We start from the raw sequence: 12632 nt of genomic DNA on the forward strand, positions 1-12632 counted from the left end.
GGTTGGCGAATATGGGTATGATCGAAAAAAGAGGGAGGGCGTAATAAAAAGAGGATGAGGCAAGAAGTACTTTTTGATTTGGAGAAGCTATTTTTAACTTCTCAAATTAGAGAAAAATAATTTCAGAAGTGGAAATTTCTTTCAGAATAAAAATTTTTACCAAAAAGATTTTCGCTTCTGAAGTTAAATTACGAAATTGATTTCTGCTCTAAAAATACTTTTAGAGTAAAAATTCATTTTTAAAAGTGTTATCATGCGCACCCTAAGATTGTCGAGCCGGGTGAAAACCGGTCCGGGCGCATATCCCTTTGCTCAAAATTAAGATAGAAAGAGGGAGAGAGAGAGAGAGTAAAATCTTTTGCATCACACGCTTCCACCGAATTCCCGATACACAACGGCTTCTTCAATCTTCCTCTAAATTCGAAGAACTTTCGTGCGCTCCAATCTCCACTTTTAGAAAAATGTTCTTCTTTTCGTGAAAGTCGCCGGCCTACAATCGGAAAATATTCTACGGGATCCGGTGACGACGGCGACCAATGATCTCCCGCGAAAGCTGATTTTCCCACGAAAATAGCAGATTATCTCAGCGGCCAAACGACGTGGCTAGGAAATAAAGCATGCCAATCTCGCACTCGCCCGAAAATTTTCTTTTCCCACGGCTTTCTCGCCGCGAGCGTCTTCCTGTGTCTCGTTTGATAAGACTTACGGCAGCTCGCGCCATCTCCATTAGCGGGACCGTCGAGCTATCTCTCGAGCATTGAATCGCCGAGATTGATTGCTTGACCACGCTCGAATCGCCGAGGGCGATCGTCCGTGAGCTGAAGCTCCTCCGCGAGCTTCTTCTCTTAGGCCCGTTCTTGCGCGCGAGCTCTCTCTTTCTCTCGCTCGGGCGCGCTTCGGGGGACGATGCCGTTCCTTCGCCGCAGGAGGGCCTCCGAGTATACGAAGGCCTCCGATTCGGCGGACAACGGCGGCGGCGATGAGAAGGAGAGGGAAGTGAAATCGAGGAGGAAGCGAGGTCAGGGAGGGAGCGAGCGGCCGAGGAGGTGGTCGTGCGTCGACAGCTGTTGCTGGCTCGTGGGATGCGTATGCTCGATTTGGTGGCTACTGCTGTTCCTGTTCAATGCGATGCCTGCGTCGTTCCCTCAGTACGTGACGGAGGCGATCACTGGCCCGTTGCCGGACCCGCCCGGGGTCAAGCTGAGGAAGGAGGGCTTGACGGCGAGGCACCCCGTGGTTTTCGTGCCCGGGATTGTGACGGGCGGGCTCGAGCTGTGGGAAGGGCATCAATGTGCCGAGGGATTGTTCAGGAAGAGGCTCTGGGGGGGCACGTTCGGTGAATTGTACAAAAGGTAAGGTCAGTTTTCGCCATTTTTTCAGCTGGCGTTTGAGTCGATTGTGTTCGTGCCTTCGAGCATGTTTTGGGAATGGTTGATGCGGTGACCTAGAAAGGAGGATTGGTGTCCATGGTATGGTCGATTGATGTTTTATAGTGGGGGGTGAGTGTGCGAACTGGTTTCGATCACAGAGGTAGATAACTGTGTTTGCCAACGAAACTCGGTAGTGCCGTTATCTGCTGGCGCAATTGCTTTTACAGTTTATACCGGAATATACTTTTTCATTTTTGGGATGAATGTGACGTGAGGGAAAGTGATTCTGAAGCTCAATTGGAGGGGTCGGAGCCCTGGAGAAAGCCAGAGCTTTTTGCACGTTTCTTTTTTTCCCTCTCTCTCTCTCTCTCTCTTTCAGCTAGTTTTTCACCCTTTGCTTCTTGTTTTCCCTCCCCCTTCCCCAGTTCTTAAGTCAAATCGGCGAAGCTGAAGCAATAGTAGCTTTCTTGGCCATGTACCTTTAGAATGTCAGCAGAGTAGTCCCATGTATACACTTTTCTGTCATGGCGATGGCTATATTTCTGGCTATTGCAGTATGTCTCTCAACTTATCTGCAGACCCCCACAAGAATATGCAATATCCAATAGTTCTCCCAAAGTAAACGCGAAGTTTTCGCTTCTGTGTCTCTTTTCTTCACGGAGCTCCTTCTTTCTTTGTTTTGGTTTCAAGATCCCCTGGCTGTGTCAGAATTCGGCATTATCAATTTGAGTGTGATAGTAATTGGCATCTAATCTACTTACCAGATTAATGGAAAGGGATAAAAGAAGCGGGTCCAGGAAATCCTTGAAACTTGTTATCCTATGTGACTTGATTTTGCGTTGGTTTTGTATTTGAAACGCTTTGTTGGGCGGCCATATGTTGTGGAGCAAATGAAAGCTGAAAACCATTATTTTTCTCTGGAATTATTTGCAGGTGTTGCTAAGTATTCAGTTATTGCCTTGTTCTTGCTCAGTGGGAAAATTGCTTTTGAGAAATGATTTGACAGTTTTTGATAACGGATTTGCATTTTTAATATCGAAAATCTAGTTTTCTCTCACAAACCTGCAGGAAATCTTGTCCTTCAATATCCAAAATCTCGTAGAACACTACAACTGGTCAATTTCCAACTGTCTTTGCTTTCTTCAGTGGCAATGTTGACCAGCATTTGCGATGCTTCAAGGTGTTACATGCACATGCTTTTCTGTACAGAATATTACACTTTTATGTATCCGTTGATGTTTTCTGCGTTGTTCATTAACCAGAAATGTCTGGTGATCTTAAGTTGATGTTCTGCTGGAGCTGTATTGGTGTTTTTCTTTATTTCCTGCAGGCCTTTATGCTGGGTTGAGCATATGTCGCTAGACAATGAAACTGGACTGGATCCTCCTGGCATAAGGGTTAGGCCTGTATCTGGACTTGTAGCGGCTGATTATTTTGCTCCTGGATATTTTGTTTGGGCAGTCTTGATTGCCAATTTGGCTCGAATTGGTTATGAGGAAAAAAACATGTATATGGCAGCATATGATTGGAGATTATCATTTCAAAACACTGAGGTATATTCCTGTTGCCTGATCCTTTTATATGATTCTTATTTTACTGGTTTCAGTCGCTTATATACAATCTCTGAAATCAAATTCATCAGGTCAGAGATCAAACTTTGAGCCGGATGAAAAGTAACATTGAACTCATGGTGGCTACTAGTGGTGGGAACAAAGTAGTTGTTATTCCACATTCTATGGGTGTCTTGTACTTTCTGCATTTTATGAAGTGGGTTGAGGCACCAGCTCCTATGGGTGGTGGAGGAGGATCAGATTGGTGTGCAAAGCATATCAAGGCAGTCATGAATATTGGAGGACCATTTTTAGGTGTTCCAAAAGCAGTTTCAGGACTTTTTTCAGTTGAAGCAAGAGATATAGCAGTTGCCAGGTTCTTCCATAAACCCAGTGTTATATTTCTATGATCTTTCTTTGGAGTAATATCTTTGCTGAAAGTAGCTTTTTTGCCAAATATAGAGGATGGTATCTATTGTCCTGTTTTGACGTGAAAAAGACGGTTGAGTCGGCTATTCTGAGTTCGTTTCTGATTTGTTAGTGTGAATTTTGAATAAGACACCTTTCTGAGGTTCTGCTAATCAAAGAGATGGGAGCGTCTAAAGCTTTGAGATTTCTCTCACTTCCTCTCATTTTTCCAGCAAAATGCATCAGCATGTGACAGCAGTATCAAAATGTCAAATCGTTTTCCCTCATTAAATGCATGAGGATGGCAGCATTGTCAATTGGTTAACTGGACAATTGATGCATTGTATAAAAGGGAAATCGTATTTCACCTCTTGAACTGTGGGGTTAATTGCGCTTTACACCCTACTTCAAAATGATTACTTAACCATGTTGTGTTGCCTGTAAACCCTATCAACGGTCTCCATTGGGTGTCTATGGCCATTAGTTGAGGGTGTTAGGTGCTAATGTAGGTGTGTAGTGCAACACCCTCGTAAATCAGGAGGGTACAATGCAATTCCCCCCTGATATTAATGTCTCCATTTCTTAGGTATCGTGCAAGAGGCTACTTAATTTTAAACATCCGTCTTCCTTATCACTCGCCTTGTGTACATCAGAATTATAGCTTCTAGAGTTTTAGCTTCAAAAGTGTTTTCAGTCAACCTCCTAGGTTTAATAAGTCTTGTGGATACTTGCAAATGCTTAGGAATACACTGGGAAAGACTAAAACACCATATTTTTCGTTGCTTGCTCTGGATCAATTTTCTAGAGTGGAGGAATATCTTCATTTTGCTAGACATTTTGCTAGACAAACTATGTACGGTCATTATATCAATTAACTCTGTTCTTAGGAATTGATATAGACGTTATTTAGTCTTCAGACATTGGTCTTATACTTTTCTTTCTTACAGGGTAGTACTTTTTCAAATGATTCAAACAATTGTGCTGGATGAAATTTATTTTGCTAATATGTCATTCCAAATTAGATCGAGTATTTTATGCTGATATTTGAAGTGTTTTCAATCCTGCACTATACAATGCTTTGTCGCTGGGTATTCATCTAGTAGTTTTAATTTTATTATGCCTGAACTACTAAATTAAATCAATTTTTGGAACTTTATTATGTGTGGTCCCTTTGTGGGCTTCTTATCAACTCATGTTGTGCAGGGCATTTGCACCAGGTGTTTTGGAAAAAGATGTATTTAAATTTCAGACTCTGCAACATATGATGCGAATGACTCGTACTTGGGATTCAACGATGTCAATGATACCGAAAGGTGGGGACACTATTTGGGGTGGTGTTGATTGGTCACCTGAAGGAGTATTTAACTGCAGCACAAAGAGGTCAAAGAACGTTGACATTACTATTTCAGAACTCAGTGCAGTCAGGGAGCTGGAAAATAGAGCGGGTGTAAATTACGGGAGGCTAATATCATTCGGTAAAGATGTAGCTAAAATACATTCTTCCAAGATTGAGAGAACAGATTTTAGGGTATTGTCCCTTGCATTTTTTTCAGTCACTTTGTTTATTGTTAAGTCCCTCACTTCCTCCCACCCCATCCCACCATGCTGTCTCCCCTCACAATTGAGACGTGATATAAAATTAACTGAAGTTTGTCATCTGAAAATCATGTATTAGAAATTTTAGGAACTTCTTTCAATGTCAATTTGGTGCACTATTTTTTCATAGCTGCCTTTTGAACTGTTAGATTGGGTTCCATGTATGTAAACCAATTTTGCATGTGCAGGGTGCTGTTAAAGGCACATATCTATCAAATACAAGTAACTGTGATGTGTGGACAGAGTATCATGACATGGGAGTGGGAGGTGTGAAAGCTGTTGCAGATTACAAAGTCTATACAGCTAGCTCAATTTTGGATTTGCTTAATTTTGTGGCCCCCAAGCTGATGAAACGTGGTAGTGCTCATTTTTCATATGGAATTGCTGATAATTTAGATGACCCAAAGTATCAACATTACCGATATTGGTCGAATCCCTTGGAAACAAAGTGAGATGATCCCTCCCTCCCTCCTAGTGTGCGAGTGTTTGTGTTTTTTTTTTTCTATTGTGAATCAACGAATTGGGCAACAAAATTACTTTAATGGGGCATTTACTTACATGTATGGAATGGGTCACTATCAGGTGAAACTTTTTCTTTTTACTTTTGCCTTATTTCTTTTCTTATGACTCTTATCGGACTGATTGAAATTTTTTAACTCATATTCATTGATAAGAGCCATGTATGAACTCATCTTGTAGATATTTTTTAAAACTTTAAATACTACTTTTCCTTTTTCAAGTATGTAAGTTCTTATAAAAAGCATGACCAAATAGGCCAATGAAAACACTAATCTCAAGGACTCCAATAAACTGCCCATGCATTAACATCTGAGTTGATTCTACGTCAACCGTGTTTTTGAAGTTTTGAGGCGATTATATTACTATGCTTAATCTTTTTTTTTTTTTTTGTTTCAAATACTACGCTCAATCTGTTAAAAGAGGACGGACTTGTTCAATAAAAAATTCCCAGAAATTCTTCCTTTTAAACTGAAAATTTGAGAGTTATGGAGCAAGCTGTTCTTTTGAGCAATTGTTCTAGCAAAATATTTGGGATGCCAGTACTTCGATTTTCTTCATCATAACTGTTTCTGGATATAGTTTTTAGCAAATTCTTGGAGAATTAAAGAGATTGCTGGTGCTGAGTTCTGATGGATGGCTCCGTTTGTTTTATATATTGCTGGCAAATGATCACCATTCGGAATCAGTAATTCATGGCATGTGCTAGCTGAGAAAGTAAAAGTCTCATTGCTCATGCTGCTTTTATTCCCTCTACTTTTCCAGATTACCTGATGCTCCAGACATGGAGATATATTCCCTGTACGGAGTTGGAATTCCCACAGAAAGAGCATATGTCTACAAGTTGACTTCTACTTCAGAGTGCTACATTCCTTTTCAGATAGATACCTCAGCGGATGGTGGAAGTGAGGACTCGTGTCTGAAGGATGGTGTATATTCTGCTGATGGAGATGAAACAGTTCCTGTGTTGAGTGCTGGTTACATGTGCGCAAAAGGTTGGCGAGGGAGAACTCGTTTCAATCCATCTGGCATTAACACATACATAAGAGAATATGATCATGCACCACCAGCCAATCTCCTAGAGGGTCGAGGTACCCAAAGTGGAGCTCATGTCGATATCATGGGAAACTTTGCACTGATCGAGGATATAATTAGAGTGGCTGCAGGGGCTACTGGACAGGATTTGGGTGGAGATCGAGTTCACTCAGATATCTTCAGATGGTCTGAGAAGATCCGGCTGCAGCTCTAGATTCACACGGTGAGTTAAACTTCCTCAGAAGTATGATGACGCTTCATTTACTCACAGGGATACAATTTGTATTTGAGTGGTTTTTGGATTTCCTGCTTCCTCTGGTAAATTGTCCTTTCGTTTCTGAAACTCCCATTGAAATTGCTAGACTATCTTTTGGTATACAAAGTTCTGAATATGCAAGGAGAATTCGTTGTAGTTCGTTAGTTCCTTCTAAAAGGAGCATTGCGTTCTGCTTGTTTGCATATTTAGTTCGTTCTGCAAGAGCAATGTTACCGTATGTAGGAGAAAAAACGCGGTATGCTCGATCAGCTGGAATATTGTATATCATCCATTACTTTTAGGGAGTGTGGAAGGTTCGGAAAGGAAAAGGAAATTGTTAAACTCTACAAGGAGATCTAAAAGTTCCTTATTTGAGTTTCGTTTCGTTCAATTGGTTTTTCTGACGCTCTTGGTTCTCTGCAACTTTTCCTGCAGACAAACCCTCGGGAATAGCTTCTGCACTTCAGGAGGCACCAGGCAGACAGTTTGCGCCAAGAAGAGACCGAGACGTGGTCATGTCACGCCGGATTATCCGCTTGCGGCCTGCGGTACTGAACTGAGGAATGTGTTGGTGAAGAGAGGAATGTGGTATTGAACTGTAATTACTTGTCGTTTGGGCTCATATTGGCAACGCCACAAATTATGTGCAATGACTTCATCCAAGCTATTCCAGCCCTATCCCTAAATTGGTCGCAGTTCCGCGAAATTTTGCATATTCAATTAATTTATTATTGTCTTTCAATCAAAACTGTTGGGCATTAATGTAAATCTCTCTCTCTCTCTCTCTCTCTCTCTCTCTCATGCTTTTTGTCTATAGAATAGGTTGTGAGGGGAAAAGTACCAAAAAAAGGTTTTAAATATATTGCATTGATACATATTCAATCTTAAACTTTTCAATTGAACTAATTTAATCCTAAAAATTTTATATTTGTGTCAATTCAGTTTATTTAGTCAATTTTGGTAGGAAATGGCTAATTTATACGTTGGTTGTCCTGCGTGTTTCAATCGGCGTTGACGTGGACGAATTTTAATTTTTTTGAATTTTTTTACTTTATTTTGTTAATTTTTGTTGGCGAGAGTCGTGGGTAACCCTCACGGCCTAGCGAGGGCTTGGTGGCTAGGCGGGCGATGGCTGCCGGTGACCCTCAACGGCCAAAATGAAAAAAATAAAATAAAAAGAGTTTTAAAAAAATTATTTATAATTGTTTATTTTATGGTTGGTCGTGCCATGTAGGACAATCAGCGTCTATATTATAATGTGGCCAGATAAGCTGAATTGGTACAAATGCAAAAGATTTAAGACTAAATTAATCCAATTAAAAAGTATCAATCCAACAAAGTTTAGGATTTTTTTTATTTTTTTTTTTTTTTTTGTACTTTTTCCTAGGTTGTGAAGAGAAACTGGGCCTTTCGGAAGGAGGCTCAAAACTAGTTATTTTCTAGTATCTCTCTCAGTAGATGTGACCGGAGTCTTCAGCTCTCTCGTGGTTCCTGTATCCTAGTACATAAAATATCTCATCGGTACACGCTTGGACATGAATAATTAAGTTTGATCAAGTACGCGAGTCAAGCATCGAGCCCTCGCTTTCGCGTCGAATTGGACATTCTTTACCCTGCCCGAAGAGTCATAATCATGCCAAAGATTGAAAATTTATGTTTCCCAGCTTCTGATTCTGAAATGGTAAAGGCTTCGTTGACAAAACGACAAACTACTTCCTTGTCCTTGGCGTCCGCCCTGATTTACCCGAAATAGCCTCCTCCCCGTGACGTGATTTTCATAATTCGATGATCACGATTTCTGCACGACCCCGAAATTTTGGCCATTTTAAAGATGGATCAGTCAACTCGTGTATGAAATCTGATGAATGCTAGGAAGACTTCTTCATGCTTTTATTGCTGTCGCGGGTCTCGAAAGAAAATTTATATGCTTGTCCATCCCCCTTTGAATGATTTCAATCGTGAATTTTCAATATAAAAGATCACTCAGGTCATGCGTTAGAAGTATAAAAAAGCCACACAAAAAAGAAAATCAAAATGTTCGTATACCTTTTTCTCATTATCATAATATTATTGTTTTTTCTCTATAGGCTTAGGCGTTATTTTGTGATCTATAATGTTTTTGACATTTCCTCTTGAATGCGAACGTTTATTGCAATCAAGATGACGTTTCAAGTGTCAGATGTTTCGTACGTGCGAAGTCATTCTGTCGATTTTATTTTTTTTCTTGCAAAAGCTGAGTTCAATTACTGAGTTTTTGCTTTACGATAATTATCTGCGAGAATGGAAATCACAGGAGCAAAATCGCGGTCTCTTACGTTGGAGCAAACTAACAAAGGCCGGAACTATCAAATAATTTTCCCTCCACCGCCACCTCCGCTATATCCATCGCTTGCCCCACGCCCCGCTTAGCTGACGTAGGGTCCGGCTCCGTTCGAGTGCTGCGACCGGCGACCCAACAAGCCCCGTTCTCGCCCTCGGTTTCCTCAAGCCCCATATCTCTCTTCCACCGCCTGTCTACAGCGCGACGTCAATCCTAGCCGTTGGCCTCTAAGAATTTAGTTGAGGCTTTTCTCTAACCCGGCCTGACCACGAGTCAATCCGGATATGAGCTCTAGTCGAGCCTTGGATATAAGGCTCCCTTGAGCTCGTACTTGAGATGCCAGGCTCGAGCGCACTTGCCGAGCTCGGGCTCGACAATGGCGATCACAAGCCGCTGTGACGGGTGGAGACCGGAGGCGACCATGGAGCTCTATAGCCAATCGCTTGTTAGGACGTGAATCATAACCGGAGATTGGAGTGCATTGTTCACATCATTACGCAGCCATTATATGGGCTCGCCACTTTTGATAAGTGAAGACAAAAACATAAGCTAAAGTCCTTTGATCCAACACCTCCTTTTAAGCTTTCGTTCGCCGATATTTTCGCAAAAAATGAATGAATTAAAAATTTTAAAAAAAGAAAAAAAATCGCTTATAACTCTTACAAAAATGATTGGATGATTGCGAGGAAGACCTCTTACCTTTCATTTAATTGATTTCGTGAGTTTCGAAGTATACTTTTTTATTCATCGTCCATCGCTTTCAGCACACAAAGCATGTTCGGTTTAAATTCTTTATTTTCGGGGTGCCATGTCGGTTTGGATCGGATATCCTTCTTTTTCCAGTGAATATATTTCCACCGAAAATGGAAAATAATACATTAATCCACAGAAATTCATGAACGAATTTGCGATACCGACCCAAGCGCATTCATATGGTTTCAGTTGTGGTTTTCTAGTTTTAAAGGTTGTTCGTTAGACTTTATAAGTATAATAAGGGAAAATAGAAAAAGGAAATGAGCTGAGTAATTTAAAGGAAAAAATGACATATAGATAGCCAAAAACTTTGATATAATGCACAATACGATCCATGAACTTTCAATTTGTTTAATGTGTTCCGTGAATTTTAGTTCAATGCGCGACGTGGTCTTTGAACTTTTTAATTTGTTCCATGTAGTTAATGGACTTTTGGTACATGTTCAATGTGGTCTTTGAAGCGTATGAAAACCGTTTCTTGTTGTGCTTTCGTTAATTCAAACTCGGGGACAACATTAATCACTTTCTTACAACCTAGGGATTATATTGAAATATGTACGAAAAATTAAGGGACCACATTGAACTATCAAAAATACATTGACGATATTGCACAATGGGCTAAAGTTCAGGGGGCAAGCTGAGCAAATTAAAATTTTAGGGGCCACATCGCATATGGGGCCAAACTTCATAGATCGTTTGTTTCATTTTTTCTTTTCTAATTTGAAACGCCAAACTAAACATTCCGGTGATTATTTTTCACTATGAGTATGATTCTGATATTTTTAACTTTGATTTGTGGGATGGTCGAGTATGGACCATTACTCGAAGTGGGATCATTATCTATAGACCTTATATTATATAATTATGATTTTTGACTTCTTATGTTTTGTCGGTTCTCATTTTCAGCCGAAACTTCGATTCAGCCATCATTGAGCAGAGATCCTCCCGGGAGCGGAGGCATCGCATCCGGGTGCTCTCACCTTGCTCCGATGGATGACACGTGTTGCTTATTATTTCGACGTTCTTTGCCAGCTAAGAACCGCAATTTCATCTTTTCTTTCGTGCGAAGCGAGCTAGTAGACGTTCGAAACTGCCTAATAATTTCTACCCCGAGCCCGCCACCCATCACGACCGCCACTAGAATCGTCGATTGCCCTGCGTGCCACTCTGCCGGCGCAATCGACCACCGCGATGCACCTTCTCTCCGGACGAGGACAACACCCGATAGGCCTTGTCGCGTCCCCGTGACCGCCTCAGCCCCTACGTTTCTCTCCCATTGCATTCTTGCCACGAGAACCATGGGTGTCAATGGGTCGGGCTAGCCCTAGCCGGCCCGAAACAAAACAATACCGAGCTCAACCCCGGTCGGGTTGGGCCGGATACTAGTATGATTTTTTTTTTCTTCTTTTTTTGAAATCAAAATCAATTAACAAACCCATCAAATGAAAGAATATAAAAAGAAAAAAAATAAATTAAATTAAAAAGAAAACATTAGTGTTAAAAAAGTCAAACGGCGGGCCGGCCCGACTTGGCCCGAGTACCATATCTGACCAGAAAAAGCCCGCCAATCCCGCTTGACATCGAATTGATCTAGATCCTAAATGCCACGAATAAAACAACTCGACATTTGCTTTTTACATGAATGTAAATCTTGCGGTTCACTCGCTTTTAATTCGTTTCTTTAAATTCGAAACTTCCAAAACTTTCGTTCTGCTCAAATGTTAACACTTAAGTTTACATATAATTTCTTTTTCACAAAAATATTTTAAAGGAAAAAAAAAGCGTCGTTTTCCTTTTATGTATGTCCAAGCAAACAAGCCCTAAAAGACAAAATAAGAAAGAATGATAATTGCAAACAAAACACATCACAAGTAATTCTAACCACACATCATTGTACGGACAACAAAGTAAAGAATAAGAAAAAGAAGTAGTCTACACCCACAATCATATATCTTAATTGTTGCATTGTCCTAATTTTGTAAGAGCAAAGGACCCAAATGTAAATCCCAAATTAATGCCGAGTATTTCCCAAGTTGTCTCCGATTAAAAAAATGATTTTTTTTTCAAGTGACAATATTTAATTCAAATTTTCTTTTTCATCACCTGATCCCAACCCACGCTCGAGAGCTGGAGGCTTTCTCAAACCATATCCGGATAATGTGGATAAATATACCATTCATTTTTTTTTATCAAGAGAAATGCCACCGTAAAAAGTTTAACTCAGATGCTTTAAATAAGACCAGCTAATTTTATTCACCTTTTTTTTTGTATAAATACCAAAAAAGATGTATTTAATCTCACTTTCAATTAATCCCGATCTTAACCTTATAAGAAATCTTACTATTCTACGGGGAACCAAGACGAGACACTTGTCCATGCAGCATTTCTTTCTTGGTAGTAAATTACATCTTCTTTAACATAGTGTTACATGCTTTCCCATGTCATGCCGCTTCCCTTTTACCGTTAGAAAAACACCTTTCCAAATATAATTTTAGTGTCTTTGCATGTGCATAGATATAATTTAGCAATTGCGGCCACATGGCAAAATTTTCCTACTGCATGTTCGTGCGATGTTTTAACTGGCATAAGTAGTTAAAATTATACCAAATAAAAATTACCAGTTCATCGAAATGACTTATACGAAAGAAGATTACTATCGTGACATCTCAAAAAGAAAAAAAAAGGGCTAAACTAAGTTGCATGTGAAACTAACGGGCGGATGGATTGACCGAGGTAAAAATAATGTTATTAGTAAAAAGAGAAAAAGAATAAATTCTTTTTCATCACGAGCGATCTCTGAAGATAACTTATGTATAATATCAATCGGC

At 40.3% G+C, this 12632-nt stretch overlaps 1 protein-coding gene across 1 annotated transcript; it reads left to right on the forward strand.

Annotated features, from left to right (window-relative positions):
* The first annotated feature begins 503 nt into the window (after nt 1-503).
* Nucleotides 504-7605, forward strand: LOC115740661 (phospholipid:diacylglycerol acyltransferase 1-like). The gene is made up of 7 exons (XM_030674199.2): nt 504-1352; nt 2701-2923; nt 3013-3296; nt 4532-4856; nt 5113-5372; nt 6206-6698; nt 7167-7605. The coding sequence occupies exons 1-6, from the start codon at nt 907-909 to the stop codon at nt 6687-6689; spliced, it is 2022 nt and encodes a 673-aa protein (XP_030530059.1). The 5' UTR covers nt 504-906; the 3' UTR covers nt 6690-6698; nt 7167-7605.
* Nucleotides 7606-12632: the final 5027 nt, after the last annotated feature.

This window comes from Rhodamnia argentea, chromosome 4, assembly GCF_020921035.1.
Source record: "Rhodamnia argentea isolate NSW1041297 chromosome 4, ASM2092103v1, whole genome shotgun sequence".
Lineage (NCBI taxonomy): Eukaryota > Viridiplantae > Streptophyta > Magnoliopsida > Myrtales > Myrtaceae > Rhodamnia > Rhodamnia argentea.

What these genes read in the sequence shown, in the direction of transcription:
- LOC115740661 (XM_030674199.2), top strand. Translation starts at nt 907, where the DNA reads ATGCCGTTCCTTCGCCGCAGGAGGGCCTCCGAGTATACGAAGGCCTCC. An exon ending in AGAGATATAGCAGTTGCCAG is followed by an intron (nt 3,297 to 4,531) that starts GTTCTTCCATAA and finishes CATGTTGTGCAG; the next exon opens with GGCATTTGCACCAGGTGTTT. An exon ending in TCGAATCCCTTGGAAACAAA is followed by an intron (nt 5,373 to 6,205) that starts GTGAGATGATCC and finishes CTACTTTTCCAG; the next exon opens with ATTACCTGATGCTCCAGACA.